This window comes from Oppia nitens, unplaced genomic scaffold, assembly GCF_028296485.1.
Source record: "Oppia nitens isolate AA-2021 unplaced genomic scaffold, nextdenovo-longstitch-racon4-pilon3 scaffold1_pilon_pilon_pilon, whole genome shotgun sequence".
Taxonomy (NCBI): Eukaryota; Metazoa; Arthropoda; class Arachnida; order Sarcoptiformes; family Oppiidae; genus Oppia; species Oppia nitens.
The window spans coordinates 9,153,666-9,172,321 of NW_026533199.1; the positions used below are offsets into that span (position 1 = coordinate 9,153,666).

The 18,656-nt window shown below is 22.9% G+C and overlaps 1 protein-coding gene across 1 annotated transcript; it reads right to left on the reverse strand.

The window, feature by feature from the left end:
- Positions 1 to 118: 118 nt before the first annotated feature.
- Positions 119 to 17,902, reverse strand: LOC128952378 (ecdysone-induced protein 78C-like). The gene is made up of 8 exons (XM_054297768.1): positions 17,284 to 17,902; positions 7,982 to 8,115; positions 4,901 to 5,042; positions 3,534 to 3,745; positions 3,141 to 3,473; positions 2,765 to 2,870; positions 316 to 635; positions 119 to 244 (listed from the first exon to the last, which is right to left on the reverse strand). Exons 1-7 carry the CDS (start codon positions 17,771 to 17,773, stop codon positions 364 to 366), a joined length of 1,689 nt encoding a protein of 562 aa, XP_054153743.1. The 5' UTR covers positions 17,774 to 17,902; the 3' UTR covers positions 119 to 244; positions 316 to 363.
- Positions 17,903 to 18,656: the final 754 nt, after the last annotated feature.

Below are 18,656 nucleotides of genomic sequence, written 5' to 3' on the forward strand. Positions count from 1 at the left end.
ATGCAATTATTTGTTTTCATTGAATCGTTTGTTGCTTTCATTAAATTTATATAATATATATATAACTTATATATATAACGCTATACTAATATTTCAATTATTATAATATACTATTAGATTTTAATTTAACCTCTTCTATCATTATATATATATATAAATAACCATTCGTTGAAATTTAGTTACCATTAAATTAACCAAACATTTCTATATTTACTTAGATATTAAAAGATCACCAAAAAATTGACTGAAAATAATTAAAAAAAAAACAAAATAAGTTACTTTGTTTTATTAAATAAATAAATTAAAATAACAAACCATAATTAATAAGTAGACTTTACTAGAGATGGTTGACAAATATGGTATTTATTGGACTACCATATCTTCATCGCATTTCGGTATATCAAAAATTTCGGCAAAAAGTGGCGGCAGTTTAAGTCGCGTCCAATTGGATCTAAACCATTGCAAATGATGCGCGTGTTTGAGTCCCAGGGATCGTAGCTCTTGTAGTTTCATCATAAGCTGGGGAAATGTGTGCGGTTCGCTCGGGTGGTTGCGTCCCATCTGCAACTTCAATGCCTCCATAAGCTTCTCCTGACTGTGATCTATGGCTTTCGTATCATAAATACTCGACCTCTCTGTTGAACAAATTATTCATAAAATAATTTATTTAGAAATATATTTTTTAAAATCTAATATATATATATATATATACAGTAAAATATATTCATAAATATCTCAATTCAAATTGATGTTCATTACAAAAATTAATTGCAAATGCTTTCATTGAAATGTTTAAAAATCTATTGAACTTTAAATCTATACTAAGATCTAATATATACTGTATATACTCTACAAGTTATATAAATGCCATAAAACATTAACTATTATTCATTATAAGATGTATTGGTTTAATGACACAAATATAATGACTGTATTTAAGTTAATTTTAAACCAAAAGCCAGCATTCATTGAATTTTCATGCATTCTCTGTACAAGTAATTCAATGTTAAAACTCAATTAGTTTATTGATGTTTATATAACTAATATTTATATAAACTTTCAATATTTATATTTGATTTTCTTAATGACATCTTCTCGCATAAAATCTTTATTAATATATGATTACAACATAAAAATATTATTTCTTTTATGATAGTCATTGAGTAAAATTGTTACGATTTATATTACAATATAATACATCTAAATATACAATAATATATAATATGCTTTTAATAATATATAAAAAATAAAAATTGTTTGCTTCTAATTATATTACAAAGTAGAGTAAAATTTCTTTACAAATACATTCAATTGTTTTTAAAATATTAGAATTTAATTAAAATTAATTTAACAAATTTAAACCATTAAATGTTGTATTAACATTAGACTCATATTAATAATTAAATTTTTAATATATTTTAGATAATTAATTAATTAATATTTTGACCTTTTTATTAGATTATTTATGCATTTTATGGCTAAAAACAAAGTTGGAAATCAGGTTTTTCTATTAATTTATTAATAAAAAAACAAAGATAACTCTAAAATAAAATCAAATATTTTTTCTTTAAAAAAACGATACAAACTTAAAATATCTGGAGAGAGCAATACAATTGTGAGATTAGGTCTACAAATAGCTTTTAAAAAATACTATTAAAATAATATTTACAAATTGGAAATTTACACTTTTAGAAATCAAAATGTTTCAACTTTTGGGCAAATTGTATACATAAAAAACTAAATCATATAATAAAAATACACTATTTCTAACAAAATAAATGTATTTTACTGAGAAAAATGCTTACAGTTTTACTGCCATAAGACATAACCAAATAAAGTATATATAAAGCTATAAAAGTCACGAAACATTAATATCGCTATAATTGTTAAACAAAAGCGAAGGTTAATGGAAGAGAACTTTCAAAAACATTGCATAACATCTCTATTATATTTATATAATATCAGCTCTTTTTAAATATTAAAAATCACATATATATATAACCCTTTATTTTAAAATATTTTATGATTCAATTTTAAATATAATACTCATAAAAATATAATAATAATAAATAAGTTGGATTTTTTTTATAGAGAACATAACTTTATAATAACAATAACTTTATTGGCCTAACCCTAAAATTAGTTGAAGTCCATAAAGATCAAGATAACTAAATGGGAATCTTAATGGGAAACTTGTTTTTTTGTCGATAGTCAGCACATTATATCAATATCTGATGACTGGCTAATCATATCACTTGTGAGCACAATAACCGTTCAATGGTTTGTTAAAAAAATATTAATAAACATTTTTATCGATAGATTTGATAATTGTAATCATATGAGACAAAAAAAACATTTTAAACCACAAAAATAAGTTACCATTACTTTGCAATTCATAATAATTATTAAAGGAAAACATAATTATGACTACATTATATGGTTATAAGATATGCATACATTTATATTATGATAATTTTAAACTACAGGTATATATAATTTATTATATTTGCTTAAAACTAGTTTAAATAAATAAGACATTAGTGTCAGATATTTCGTAAACTTGTGAATCAACAAAAACCTTAGGAAATCATTAATCAAAAAAATGTGTAATTAATTTGCTTAAAAATTGACAAATAATTTTTGAACATCTATTTTTAAGATTAATTATAAACCTGGTTTAGTATATTGTGAATTATAAATTGTAATTTACAACTAATTGTTTATATAAGACATGGATATAAATATAATAAATGATAATAAATACCTGATTGTAGTAAAACGATTCCAGCGAAGAGACCAATTTCGGTGTCGTTTAATTGAAGATTGTTTAACACAACCATAAAGTTGAAAATATTTGCCACAAATTCATGCTATGATTAAACAGACAGCGAATTCAGATTTCAGATAATCTCCGATAAATCCGTTTTATATAATATAAAAAGTTTTTGTTGTATGCATTCATAAAAAGACACAACAAATAAACAAACAAACATTTATATATAAAATATTATAAATAATGTTATATTAAAAATATAAATATATAAAGTAACAAACAAACAAACAAATGAAACAAAACATTTATAAAAGTAATAAAAGAAATAAAATATTAAATTAAAATAAACGATGAAATGAAAGCTTACGTCAAACATGAGCTCCATTTGTTGTCTTGTGATGTATGAGCCGTCGGCAAACGTCAATGTATTGTCTACAGTGTTGATCATCCTCGAGATGTGAACCAACCAGATCTCCACAAATCCTAACTTAATGAGTATCAGTTGATCGTCTTGTGACAGATCTATAAAACCGGGAACACGTTTGGCAAACTCGACCACCCGTTGTATGGATGGCGTCACCAATACAGCAAAGTGTTGCCACATAACTATTTTCTTCTGCTCTAACGAATCGGCCGCTAACCCTGAGTTGGATGTCGGTGTGTCCTCACCACTACTACCCGTCTGGTAGTCATCCAAACTCTATAAATTATTTAACCAACAATTAAATTAGTTATCTAATTAAATAGTAAAATATCGTACAAAAATAGCTGGTTTTCGTATCAATCCTCTAGTTTTCTCCTCAGTGTAGGCACAGTTTGCGTGATGTGCTTGTGATATGGTTAGGATTATGTCATACATCGCCAACTGCTTGTTCTCCACGTCTCGCGATGACTGGTCTGCTTCTGATTGTGTAACCCGTGACTCTTCTCCCCTCTCACGCGACCTTTTCGGGACCCGACCGTATCTAACAGCTATTTATAGTCAAACATACATTTTATTAATAAATAACATAAAATAACATATTTAAACATAATTAGTCAAAGTTATATTAATAAATTTGTTTATTATTTTTTTTATAGAAAATGACAACAAATTTATGATTTGCTGCCAAATATAACAGTAAGTAACCTAACGTACCCTTAATAGATCACATCATTTAATATTTATTTAATTAATTTAATACTAACTTTTCTTATGATTTAATTGATATAAATGTCTAAATTAACTCTTTGAAAATTATTTAATTCAAAGACACTGTCTTAAGTAAACATATCTATTTAAATATTTACTTAAAACAGTATACAAAAAATATTTAATTAAATTCATACATTTGGTCAACTTTCACTTATAAACTAAAAAAATATGATAAAATATTAAAGAGAAAAAAATTAATCAATTTGTTAGTTGAATATAAAGCCAAAGACTGGGAGTTAAGGCTATGAAAGCATCACTTTTTATCATACAGTCATTTCAACAGTCATGCCATTCAAATGTTGTCTAAAATTAGATCCCAATGTCTCTAATGTTTTTGTGAAACACGAGTTTTATGACATAAAAATCAAAACAAGTGCCAAAAATATATAAAATCGTGGTCTCAGAGGCACACAGTCTTCTCCTGGCAAGACCTTTGGCCAAACTCCAGCCCCCTATATATACATAGGATATATATATATATATATTTAGGGGGTCCCATCCTATCCAGACCTTGACTTTAACATTCATTCATTAAATTAATGTTTCATTTATAAGATAAATATTTTTAAAAAATAAAGTGACATTAATAATAATAATATAAAAAACAAGAACTAATTGTATGCAAACTATTTAAATCTAAACACAAGTTAACACTTTTTTCTCTCTAAAATAAATACACAATAAATAAGAAAGTATTTCAATATATATAATAGTAAACTTAGTTAAGTCTTAAAATAATTAATAGACTTATTTAAGTACATTTATATCACACATTAATTTAAGTGCCAAATAACTTAACAACAAAAATATAGAAATCATTTTCAATTATTAGTTGTATTTAACTATCATTTTTTAAAACTAACAAAAAAAAGTTTGCATCAGTTATTCATTGTATAACTAAATTATATGATAATAATGTTACGAAAACATACAATCTCTGGACATCCCGACGGCCAAACATTTCTTGAAACGACAGTATTGACAGCGATTTCTGTTGAGACGAATCACTAGACATTTGCCATCTCTTAAACACCGGTACTCTATTTGCTTCTGAATTGATCGACGAAAGAATCCCTGAAATAGTGGATCAGTTAGTAGTCATCATATTTTAAGACAATTTAAAATCAATTGGTTTGACACATACTTTGACGACAATCAATCAAATTAAATGACTTAACAATCAGATCATATGATTATATTAAAGTTTTATTATTTATGAAGAAATCGTATGAATTATTATAATAAGCTTTTTATATATTGTGAATAAATTAATAAATACTTTTAATATACTATTATTATTATTATTATTATTATATATATATATATTTAGTAATAATTTTTAGTTATTGACTTTTTTTGAAACAAATAAAATATATTTTACAACAAAACACAACAATAATACTAATAAATTAATTAATAATAAATAATGAATTTAATTATTTAAATATAATATAATAATATATAAAACATACAATTAATTTAATAGATTATTATAAATCACTTAATATTATCAAACACTTGTCAAACATTGGATTCAATGTATGACAATATTAATCAATACATAGAATATAATGTTAATAATAAATATTGGCATAAAAATAACTTTTAAGTTTAAAACAAATAAATAAATATAAATAAATAAATAAATAAATATATTATTATATTATATATAAAATTGTTATGAAAAAAGCCAATCAATTGTTTTATAATAGCTTTTTTGTAGACAAAGAGAGATACAGTCAACACCACAGCCCTTACAGAGCATTACAGCCACGCATACACTCTATGGAGACGCCGACTCTCCATAGATGTCATACCTTATATCATAACTACCCGTTCCTATCATCAACACTACTGTATTAAATTTAATATTAATTATACATTTCTGCCCAATAATTAATTATTTATTTAATTGATTAATATTAAGAGTTTATATATATAGTTATAATTATATCAATTTATTAGTATCATTAAATTGTTGTCATATAATTGTAAATATATATTGTATTTTGAAATAATTGAACTTGGTATTTGTCTAGATATCAATATTTTTTAAAAGATAACCTTGTTACAATATATCTATTATATAACTTATTATTTAATACATTAGACATCAATGCACTTTAATGTTTATTAGAAATGGTTTATTCAAATACATAATGTAAAAAATTACAACAAATTATAGAAATATTTATTTTAATAATATTATAAGTATATTAATGAAAAAATATTTTGTTTGTGTTATTATATAACTATATTATACTGTATTATATAACTTATTATTTTTTGATATAACAATTATAAATAATAAATAAATGAAACATTATATGCAATTTTATTTGTTTTATTTCAATTGTTGAAATACAAGAACTACTACTCAATTGGCAAATACGATATATAAGGCTATCTTATTTGAAAAGTTATTGCACTAATATTAATCAAATTAAACACAAAACACTCATAGATTATATTTCATGTAAAACATTGGGTAAATAATAAGATTTGCTTAATAAAAATCAACGAGTTTTCTAACCGATTTGCATGTCTATTGGCGTGAACTCAATAAAAACATATAATATTTAACAATAAATAAACAAAACAAAAAAGTTATTAACTTATTTAAGACTGACTTCTAGATAGAAAAAATAACATGAATTATGAATTTTCTATATTATTTATACAATATAATATTTATATAATATAAATATTATTATTATTAATAATAATATGAATAATAACAATAATTAAAGATTCAAAGAAAATAAAGTGAAATTAGGTTTATATAGTTAATATGCATTGGAGAGTATATAAAATTGACTTTTAATTATAAAATATATGATAAGACCAATTGGCAAATAAAATCTTAAGAAATATTATAGTTTTTTCATAAACAACAGCAACAACTAGTCTTAAACACCAATTGGCGACCCATTGGCGACCCAATGGCACCGATTCACATCAATTCCGGTTATATTATGATCACTGTATTCAGTGTTAATTTGAATACAACTTAAACTTGTAATTGAAAGCAAAAGTGAAAGTTATATAATTTATTAGGAAGTGTTTCAAAACTATAAAGTGTTTCAAGTTTTCGATTTATAGGCTATAGTATAGAGTATGACCTCATTTGGCATAACTTTTCAATTCATGTGAAACTTTCAGTTATGAATGTTTATGATGTTTTGTAAATTTGTATGTGTATGTGTATGTCTGTGTGTGTGTGTGTGTATGTATATGTGTATGTGTATGTGTATGTGTATGTCTGTGTGTGTGTGTTTCAATCTGACAAGATATCTAAATAGTGTTTTATTTAATATAAACATTAATATAACACAATTTAAGCTAGAATTGTGTATACAAATACACACACATACACACAAACTCATAATCCTTTAAATTAATAAAAATATTTTAAAACGAAATTTTCAAATAAAAAAAATTAATTGAATTGAGAAATTATAGTACAATATTTAATAATTTGTACTTATAATACAGTATAATCACAGTATTGAAATTTTGTTTAGTTTTTTAAATGATAACTTAGCTTAACAAGATTTAGGTCAAAATAATCGTTTATTGGCTATCAATTAGATCTCATTTTATTTTGATTAAGAAAATTGATAATTAAATATAACATTATACTAGTAATTTTGCAAATTTATTATTATTGTTATTACAATAACTATTATTTTTTTAGTAAAAATTCATAAATTAGTGGAAAAAATACATGAAATTAGAGAAAACCGGAATTAAATATAACAGTAAAACAAAAAATATATTTCTCGTAATAATTAATCATAAATCTAACTTAAAATACTATTAAATATTTACAATATTAATTATTAATAATTTATTAACACATAAATAATTTGAAAAATATTTAGAAATGAAAAGTCTTTTACTGAGTAAACATATAATTTATTATTTTTAATTGATTGTAGTCTACTTTAATTTAGCAAAAATATGGTCAAACATAGTAATATTAAAACTATAACATGGTTTGTCACACATACCTTACAGCCCTCACAACTGGTCACTCCATAGTGATAACCGGATGCCTTATCGCCGCACACTTTGCACGGAACAAATGATTTGGTCGGAGTATTGCTGTTAGAGTCGGCCGCAGCAAAACTATTGTGATGTGAATCTGTATAATAAATAATATATATTAATATCAATTAAATGACATTATTATTTATATATTAATTTAGTGATACATTTTTAAAATGTACACTTTTTAAACATCAAATCAAAAATTTAAAACAACATTTGTATTGTTCACTATTTAATTTTACTGTTTTTTATATTTTTCTAATTTTATCTATTAATGGCATATTTTTTATTATTTATTCATTTATAATGTATTATTAAAACAATTTAATGTAAAAATGTATAATAATAATTTACCAAATTATATATATAAAATGGTTAGTATTTACAAAAAAATAGATTAATTGTATTTAATAAATTAATGAGCAAAATTTTTAAGCAACACTTTATTATATTATATTATAGTTTTAACGCTTATTATTTTAACATACATACACACAYACACACACACATACATACATACATACATACATACATACATACATACATACATACATACATACATACATACATACATACATACATACATACATACATACATACATACATACATACATACATACATACATACATACATACATACATACATACATACATACATACATACATACATACATACATACATACATACATACATACATACATACATACATACATACATACATACATACATACATACATACATACATACATACATACATACATACATACATACATACATACATACATACATACATACATACATACATACATACATACATACATACATACATACATACATACATACATACATACATACATACACTTAAATATTATTTGTTTAAAACTTAATTATCGATTTAAATATTTTTAATTTGAATAATTGAGAATATAAAAATTAAAGAACAATATATTTTTGTTAAATAAAATACAATTATAAAAATATTACTAAATATCAAAATAATATTTATATTAATTTAATGTACAATTTGGCCTTAATTTATCTTTTGAAAATTTAAATATATGTAAAGTAGAGTATATTATTATATAGTAATACTAATATATAATATAATGTTAAATAGTTACGTACTGTATATGTAATGACAACAATAATAATATTAATAAATTAGTTTAACTTAAATATTATCTATATAGAGAAAGGTATAATAAAAACAAAAATTTCAAAAATTAGAAGAAAAAATTAAAACAAGTCGATGAATATATGCGCAAAATATACTTACAGTATATAATATATATATATATTATATATATTATATTAAATACTGTATCATAAGTATTATTTAGTATAATAACACATAATAAGCAAAATATAAATAAAAAGAGAGTGAAATGGCAAACATTTAATAATTTCATTTCCGGGTTGACCTCCAATAGCGGGACACAAATAATAATGTGTGCAATGAAATACTTAGATATACTGTATCAGAGATATCATATGTGACTATTGAGATAATCGGGACATTACAGCATTTATTACATATATTTGTGTTAAACATTATCTTAATCTTTTTGGGTCTCATTTGGGCCACTTGTTTATTAAGCCATATAAATGGTGATTAACACCATTGTAAATGTATTGAGACCACTAAAATCATATAAATTGATTTTAATTGTTTAATTATCAAAAGACAATCAACATTTAAATTTCAATTTCATTATAAAATTTAATTAAAAAAAAAATGACTATATTTTAAAATAAGTATAATATTAGCATATTATTTTGAAATAAATATTGTCTAAAACTTCAAATCATTAAAAAACATTTTTATGCTAATTTTATCTCAAGAAACCATAAATGCAAATAAAATATTTTTATCAATTTATATTAAAAGAGCGAAATTAATCTAAGAAACTAGTCTTTCCTATTTTGCAATTGATTTTTATTAAATATTATTAAATAAAATTAAATATTTTATCAATACTGTTCATTACATTACTAATGATAATTATAACTATTATTATTATTATTATTATTATTATGTTTTCTTCCGCATAGTTTATTTTTCATAATTCTAACTATCAATAAAAAGCTGGTTTTTGTTAAATAAAATATATCTATAATTTACATTTATAGAAATTATTCAAAATTTTTACCATATTTTATAATAAAAAATATCTTAACAATTATAAATTAGTATTTATTAAAAATTATAACTTGAAAATATTATTATTATTGTTGTTGTTGTTGTTGTAATGCCTCTCTATTTTTCGTCTCCTTATCCCTGTTTGTATATAATATTTTCATTTCATTTTTGATGCCCTGAGAGCCCCTGTAGTCTGGGGCACAGGGCTTCTAATTCTTAGTTAAGCAGACATAGCATGTATGGCATACATGTATTTTATATACTATGCAAAACAAGTAGCTTATAATTTCTCTTTTCATAGGAACCAATGGTCATCACTAACCGTGTGGTTCACTATCACTGAGTGGTACCAAAACACTTATATTACATCTTATTTTTTGTTTGTCTTTTAAAATCTAGTTTTATATTGCTTTTCAATGTCTTATCTCATAAATTGTTATATAATGTTATACCCGTATTATGTTATAAGGGCTTTAATGCTATTATAAACATAATAATTATATATTCATTGTTTTGTTGTTTGTTTATTCACTTAATGATATTTTTCTTTCCCACTTTTCAATCAAAAACATAATACAGATTATAATCTGCTATATAATAAAGTTCAATAATTTTGATGTAATTAATATTTTCAAAATGATTTAATAAAATAAATGTAATTATTATATCATTCTTCATTCACAATTTAATATTATTTAATCACTAGTTTTATTTTTTATAATATAAAAACATGAAACTAATAAAATACATATTATTTTTTTGTAACAAAAGACAAGAAATTTGCTAACAGGTAAGTGCATTAAAAATAAAAATTTAAAGGAAATTTCATAAATATTAAATTATGTTATTCATAAAACGTATATTTCCGTAATTTAAAAATTATAATAAAATTGTGAAAATTTTTTAATTAACAAATTAATGTTGAATATGTATTTCAAGTATTTGAAAGCATTTTTTAATAACTATTTTTAATTTATGTCTAAAAAATTCAAACACAAATATATTTTAACATTTATTTTAATTATGCTTAAATTAAATATATTTTAATTTTGCAACTTTTCCTAAATCTCTATATTTAATGCAATGAATAATATTAAATGCCTAAAAATTTTGCAAATATTTTTACAATAATAAATGTTTATTTCAATAGATGATAGTCTGAGAGGTAGAAAGCGGGAGAGAGAGAGTAGTAAATTGTGTGATCACTGATCATACATTGTTCACTGTTACTAGAAATAGCTGTAAACCATAGCACCATATCGTAGTTATTTCATGGGATAGTTGGGTCGCTAAGAAATATATGAGAGTGAGAGGAGGGGCTCATTGATCATACATACAGAAAATTTAAAGGAAAGAGAGAGAGAGAGAGAGAGAGAAAGGTATATGTTAGAGACAAACTGTGTTTGTGCTAAACATTATTTTTAAGCCATATAATAAAAGCAAACCATAAAAGTAAAATTTGATTCACACACACACACACACACACACACACACACACACAGAGAGAGAGAGAGAGAGAGAGAGAGAGAGAGAGAGAGAGAAATAACTGTATCGAAGACTTGAAGGCAATACTTAGTGTCAATGACCTAAACCATCCTCGAGATGAACATCTATTGGCTTTTTCAGTCCATCACAACTACCAGTGCTGAAGCTATAGCATCGCTACAATTTTTAATGCCTCACCGAAGCGTTTGTGTCAAAATATTTATTTTTATAATATAAATATGGCTTTAAAAATATTAAATTTGAATATAAGTTTTATTTTATATATTTTAATTATAATTAATGATAGGCTCAAGATTTAAGAGTTGACACTTAAGTGAAAAAATTAATGAGTCTTTTAAATTATTGACTTTAATACATGTATTTCATTTATATTTGATATTAACATTCATATTTTTGTAAACAATTAAATTATTTATATATAATTAATAATTAATTATTAGTAGTTACTAATTGTAGTGCATTAAGAGTTTAATTAACACGAGTCCTTAATCAACAAATTGTGGACAAAAATTATTTATATAATGTAATTTAAAAAAAACCTTAATACTGTATTTAATAGTTTTCTTTTTGTGTTAAGTCATTAAAATACACATTTATTTAAATTATTAAATTAAAACTAAAATACATTGTTAAACCAGTATATTATATTATACTGTATTATATAATATTGGTTGAAATAATTTTATATACATTAGTTTTTTTACTACAATATATGCATATATTGCATAATTAATTATACATTAATTTGCAAAAAAAACTGCATATTGTAACCGAAAATACAACATAATAGTTTGTGATACAATTAAGTAAGTTATGTATTAAATGCTTAATATTATTATATATTATTTTTTTATGTTTAAAAATAATTAGCACCTGACTATTTTGTATTATAGTTATTATTTTTATATTATTTTTATATTACAATTTAAGAAATACATTAAATCATTTAACATTATATTCTAAAATTATTTTAATTAAATATGATTGATATTACTTACTAAAAATGCAAATTAAAATATTTTATTTACTGTATGATTTATTACATTTTATATGCAAATTTTAAATATGCAAAAATTAATTATTTAAAATCAATACTAAATAAATAAATTTATAACAAATCTAAGTTAAGATTAAACTTTTTTTGTGCAATAAAACAAATTATTGAGTTGAATACAATATTTAATGATATTTTTTTGTAATTTTGTAATAAAAATAAACAAGAATACAGTATAGTATCGTTTATATAATAAATTATTTAAAAAACTAAAAATTATATCATATCTTTAATTTCACATTTTTCAAATAATAATGGAAAATAAATATTTTAAAATCATTATATAACTGTTAGATCTAGAATTAGATGATATTTACCAATAAGTTTAGTGCAATAGAAAATGACATCAAATAAAGTAACATTAAACAAATCTATAATGTAATGGCACCTGTAGTTATACGTAGTAAAACATAAATATTACTTCAATTGTAATTATACATTTAATCAGATATTATAAAATAAATATTAAATATGCAATATATTGATAAAGATAAATAATAAATGATTGATAAACAATATAAAGAAAAAGATAAAAACAATTTTTATTATTATATATCATTATTAAACCAATAGCAAGATATTGTGATAGTGATGTAAAACCTTGTATATTGTATAATATAGTGCAATAACTAAAAATATTGGTATTATATAAATGCTGTTTGAATGGCAAGTGTTGTTCACTGTGTTTGGGGTCAATGTCTCATCACTGAAACAACTTTCAAAGTTTGTTGAACTCTCTCAGAGAGAGAGAGAGAGAGAGAGAGCTTTAACTAAGAATTGGATGAACGATACGATTGAGAGAATATCCACTGTATATATATAAATGTTTGGTTCATGAATACCACCAAATTTTTAGATATCACAAACACATTATAATATTAATGCCAATAATTAGCATTTACTCTCAAATACCTTTATATATGACTTAAAATAAGTAATCACTTATTATTTAAGTTATATAAATACTATATAAACTTTGTTAATAATATCTAATAAATTAATCAAATTTCATTTTTATTTTATTTTTAAATAATCAGATATTTTAATAAAATTAGAAAAAAATTCTAATTAAAAACATTTTAGACTCTAAAATTTAGAGTATATTAATTATCGGATAACTATGACTTACAATTTTATTAATGTTTTATATATAATTTTATTATTTTACAGTACTTATTCGATGATTATAATAAAAATAGCATACTATTAGAATTTTGATTAAAAAATAAATAATTTACTTTAAAAATTTATTAAAATATTTGTAATTGTTAAAAATGTATGTTAGTTAATTTAGTCTAAACCTATAATTAAATATGTCTACTGTTAATATTCAGTATATAATAACTAGTTATTATGAGAATAGATATATTGAAAATAATAATAATTTTAACTACAGTATCGCTTCTAAATTTGATAGTTATTCGAAATATCATCGAATCAATTAATATACAATTTTAAAATAAAATTACTAATTTCAATATAATGTAAGATTCATATTAATTTGTTTGAAAACTTTTGAAAAAGTTTAAAATATATTAAATGTTATTACAATTTAAATAAAATATTAATAATTAGCAATCTTTAATAATATGTTATTTCAGAATTGCGTGTTTAAATTGATTTTATTTATTGAAATTTATAATTAAATAAATATATAAGTAGATATTTAAAATATATAAATATAATGAAAATATAATATTATTTGTAAAATAATTAATTGATAAATAAAAAATGATATTTAATAAATAGAAATTTAAATAAAATACTAACTGTAGAAGAATTTTGATACTAATGTTCACTTAATTGCATAATATTTAATATTGCTAATATGAAATAATAGTATATATATATCATATATTAAAAAATAATGACATAAATAACATTAGTCAACAAAATTATATTTTTAAAATAATATAACAAATTGTTCTGTAATGCAAAACAATGAAAATAAAAAATGTAATAAAATATAAAAAATAATGATTTGATTGGACTGTCATTACTAGAAACGACATTATAATTGTATAGTTAATGTATTTGAGACAATAGTGACTAAATGATAATATATTGATGAAAAATTTCATTGTCAGTGTTGCCAATGTTGTCAATGGGTGTAAACCAATAGACTATATGAAAAAACTGGCTGACAATCAACATATTTGATGTATTTTCTGCTACACTGTCATGTCATAGACCGCTAACACAGAGTCAACTAAGAGATCACCGCACACACCAATTACAGGTATATACACACAGGTATATAATATATAGTATGAGTGTATTGGGTAATACCTTATTGAGTGAGTCCCGGTGTACTGTATATGTTATACACAAGTAAACCATTTAAGGCAACGAACTCTCACTTAAAAATATTTAACGACAACGAACTCTCAATAAAAAAAGCTGTCAATGAAATAAAGTACCATTTGTTTGGCCGATAATAACATACATAAAATGATAATAATATTGAGAAACACTTTTTTACAGTATTTATACAAAACATTTCAATACCAAAATGTAGAGTGTATTCAATTTTAAGTACTTAATATCTAATAAATACTTATACAGTATATACAGTACTATATAATACATGTATTAATATTATTTTTAATTAATTTTTTACTTATAGTGAAGGATAAACTCATTGATAAATAATAAATTTTGACAAAATTAAACAAAATATTTTTAATGATTATATTTATTGTATATGTTTTCTAATAAAAATATTATATTTTTTAAAATAAATTTTTTAGTAAAACTTTTTAAACTAATCAATAGATAAATTTTAATGCAGTATTTTGAAACATCAATACATTTTATCATAATTGTAAATCAATGACGAAAATTTATTTTTTTTAATTTTTCGTATTTTTATTCTGATTTTTATCATTACTTTATGTATCTTTTGAACTCTATTTTTCAAATGTTTTTGCTTTACTTTTTACTTTAAGTTTATTAGACTTTTTTGTCGTTGTTATTTAGTATTATGTAATTCAATTATAATCACAATATATAATACAGCAAATATTAAAACTTTTATGAAAAGTAACATGATTAGACAAGTTTAACAAACAATAAAATATTCAATGAGATTATATATGGTATATATATAATCACATAAATTAAATTTAACAAATAATACAATAAACATTATTTTTTATATTTAGAGAAAAACAATATAAAAATAAAGAAAAGTAAATAATTTTTTTATTTATCATTTTTTTAAGGGATATCTTTTATAAAAATTATCTGACAATTGCATACTTAAATACTATTATATAATGATAAAGTATTTAATAGTTTTATTATTATAGATTAATAATTTTATTTAAACTGTAGGAAATATGTTATAAAAAACAATCGTTTAAATGATTTTGAAAATTTAAAATATGAAATTTTTGTTAAAAATCCCTATTGAATTGATTATAAGTAATTTTTAAAAAATAATTGACAGCGCTATTAATTAGACAAATCTTTTACAATTTCTAAAAATATTTAATGCAAATGATAATCGTTTATAGATATTATCATTTAATATTAATTCACTGTATATTACATGTGAATGGAAGGGAGAGACAGATAGAGAAATTAAAAATCATGAAATAAATGGATAATATATTAAAATTAATATTTGAAACATATATATATATATATATATATTAATTGTATATATTCTATTTAATAATTGTAAAAGGGTTTGTATTATATATATACTATATTTATATACTTATATATAACTTGAAATTAATAGTATAATTATTTTTTTAATGAACAATAATTTTGAAGAGAGAGAGAGAGAGAGAGAGAGAGAGAGAGAGAGAGAGAGATAGTATAGTTGGTATACGAGATCGATGTCCCTTCACTTGAAAGTTGAGGGTTTAATGACCTGCGGAAGCAAACCTCTCTCTCATAGGCCGTTGACATTGAAAAGGTAACAAAACTCTCAGTGTGTTTGGTTTGATTGCATTGAATGTAAAACGTGTGCACAACATATACGAAGTTATTATATAATGTAATTTTATTAATAAACTGTATATTCATATGTATGACTACATAACACCCCATCACATATGCATCCCAACCCTGAACTTGACACAAATCCTAAACATTTGTCTAATAATAACTCATTTACTTTTCACAAATAAGTTATCCTTTAATATCATCCATTTAATCGATATTCAGATTAAAAAAACACTTTTCAATTGTATATCGATTTTCAAAATAAATTATTGAATTAAAAACAAATAATGAGTTGTGAAAATAGATATTCTATGATTGATTTTAAAAAATATTTATTAATTATTTTAATTTAAATAATATAATATATCGATATAAATAAAAATGGCAATTCAATATTAAAAAATATTATTCAATTCAAGATTGTCTAAAAAAATATCAATAGTTGAGATCAAAACCAGAAATACGACTCATTATTGATGGGAACACAATGTTTGTCTATTTATCATATAATATGATATTCAGTGACCAAAGCAATGTATGCAATACTTAATAGCATTTAAGAGATAAGAAAAATATAAGAGAAATAAATTGAATCAATGAATACCTTGAGAAATGTTAGAGTTTTTATTTCTTCCACTTTTGACTGCTTTATGAGTCGGTGAAGAACTTTCGGCTAATTCTCGTTTTGTTTCATATATAACAGTAACCGGCGTTTGGCCATTAGTGCGGGCAGTGGCAGATCCCACATGCATACCATTACTGGTGACAAGTGGTGGTGAAGTGGCCAAAGCCGGCGGTGACCCATTCATAGGGTTTCTATTCATTGGTGTTATGAGAGACTGCGGTTCAGTTCCCGGATAGGGTGGTAACGGACCGTAGTCTTTGGCCGTATATACGCCATCGGAAACTGAGTTGGGATCATAAATACATGGCTTTTCATCGTACTCTTTCTTAATCGGCTCATAGAAAGACAGGGGAAAGTCGTTCTCAAATAATTCTGAACCTAATTTGACGGCAGATTCTGGAGATGACGTCGAACTCGTGACCGGAGGTAATACACCACACGAGCCGTCATCCAGTTTGAAAACATCCATTAATTTGAGTCTTTTTTCGGCAAAACGGTCGCCGATATGTGGACATGAATCACAAACAGTGGCCGAAAGTTCAGATTAAGATCCTCGTGTCAGATGTGATATTGAATATAGTATTTGAATCACTAATCAGTTATTAAATAGTGACACACTTTATCATATAAAACAAATATAAAATCCAAACAAATTGTGTAAACGTATGAATATAATTATATATATATATAAAATCCCGGATTAATTAATAACAAATAAAAGACGCGATGATGTTATTGATGGTAAAAGTTTGCAAACAATTTAAATATCAAAACTTATCAAACCTTTTACGTCTAATTGAAACAATGTTTTTACTCAATAATAAATTTAATAATATAAACACTAAAAAACAGATTATAAAAATAAAACTTTTTTTTTAACTAAATAATTAAGTCATACTAAGGCACAGGTATCACATAAAAAAGCATTTGATATATGAAGTGTACATTAAGGCAAAGTCAACATCAAGTTTATATGAAAACTTTATGTGAAAATCAAAACATTCAATGTATAGATATGTTGTGTGGACTAAACATTTTTCAAAGTGAGAGCGAGTATTACTATTTAGTGAGAGGAGAGAACAGTTGTATGAGAGAACAGGTCGACGTCCTGATCGCTACTAACACTGACTGACTAATGCCAAACACATCCACCAAAAAATGGTATTCACTTTTGGTGAGCCAACCCCTCGCTATGTGGCCCACCATTAGGTATACACAGACTTGTTCTCCCAGTCTTTTCTCTATTCATTTAACTCAATACAACAGTCTTGAGTCGCACACTATCTCACATACGGAAGCGATATTATTGTTGAACAAAATTATTATAATAATTAAGTGAAACAGTTATCTTA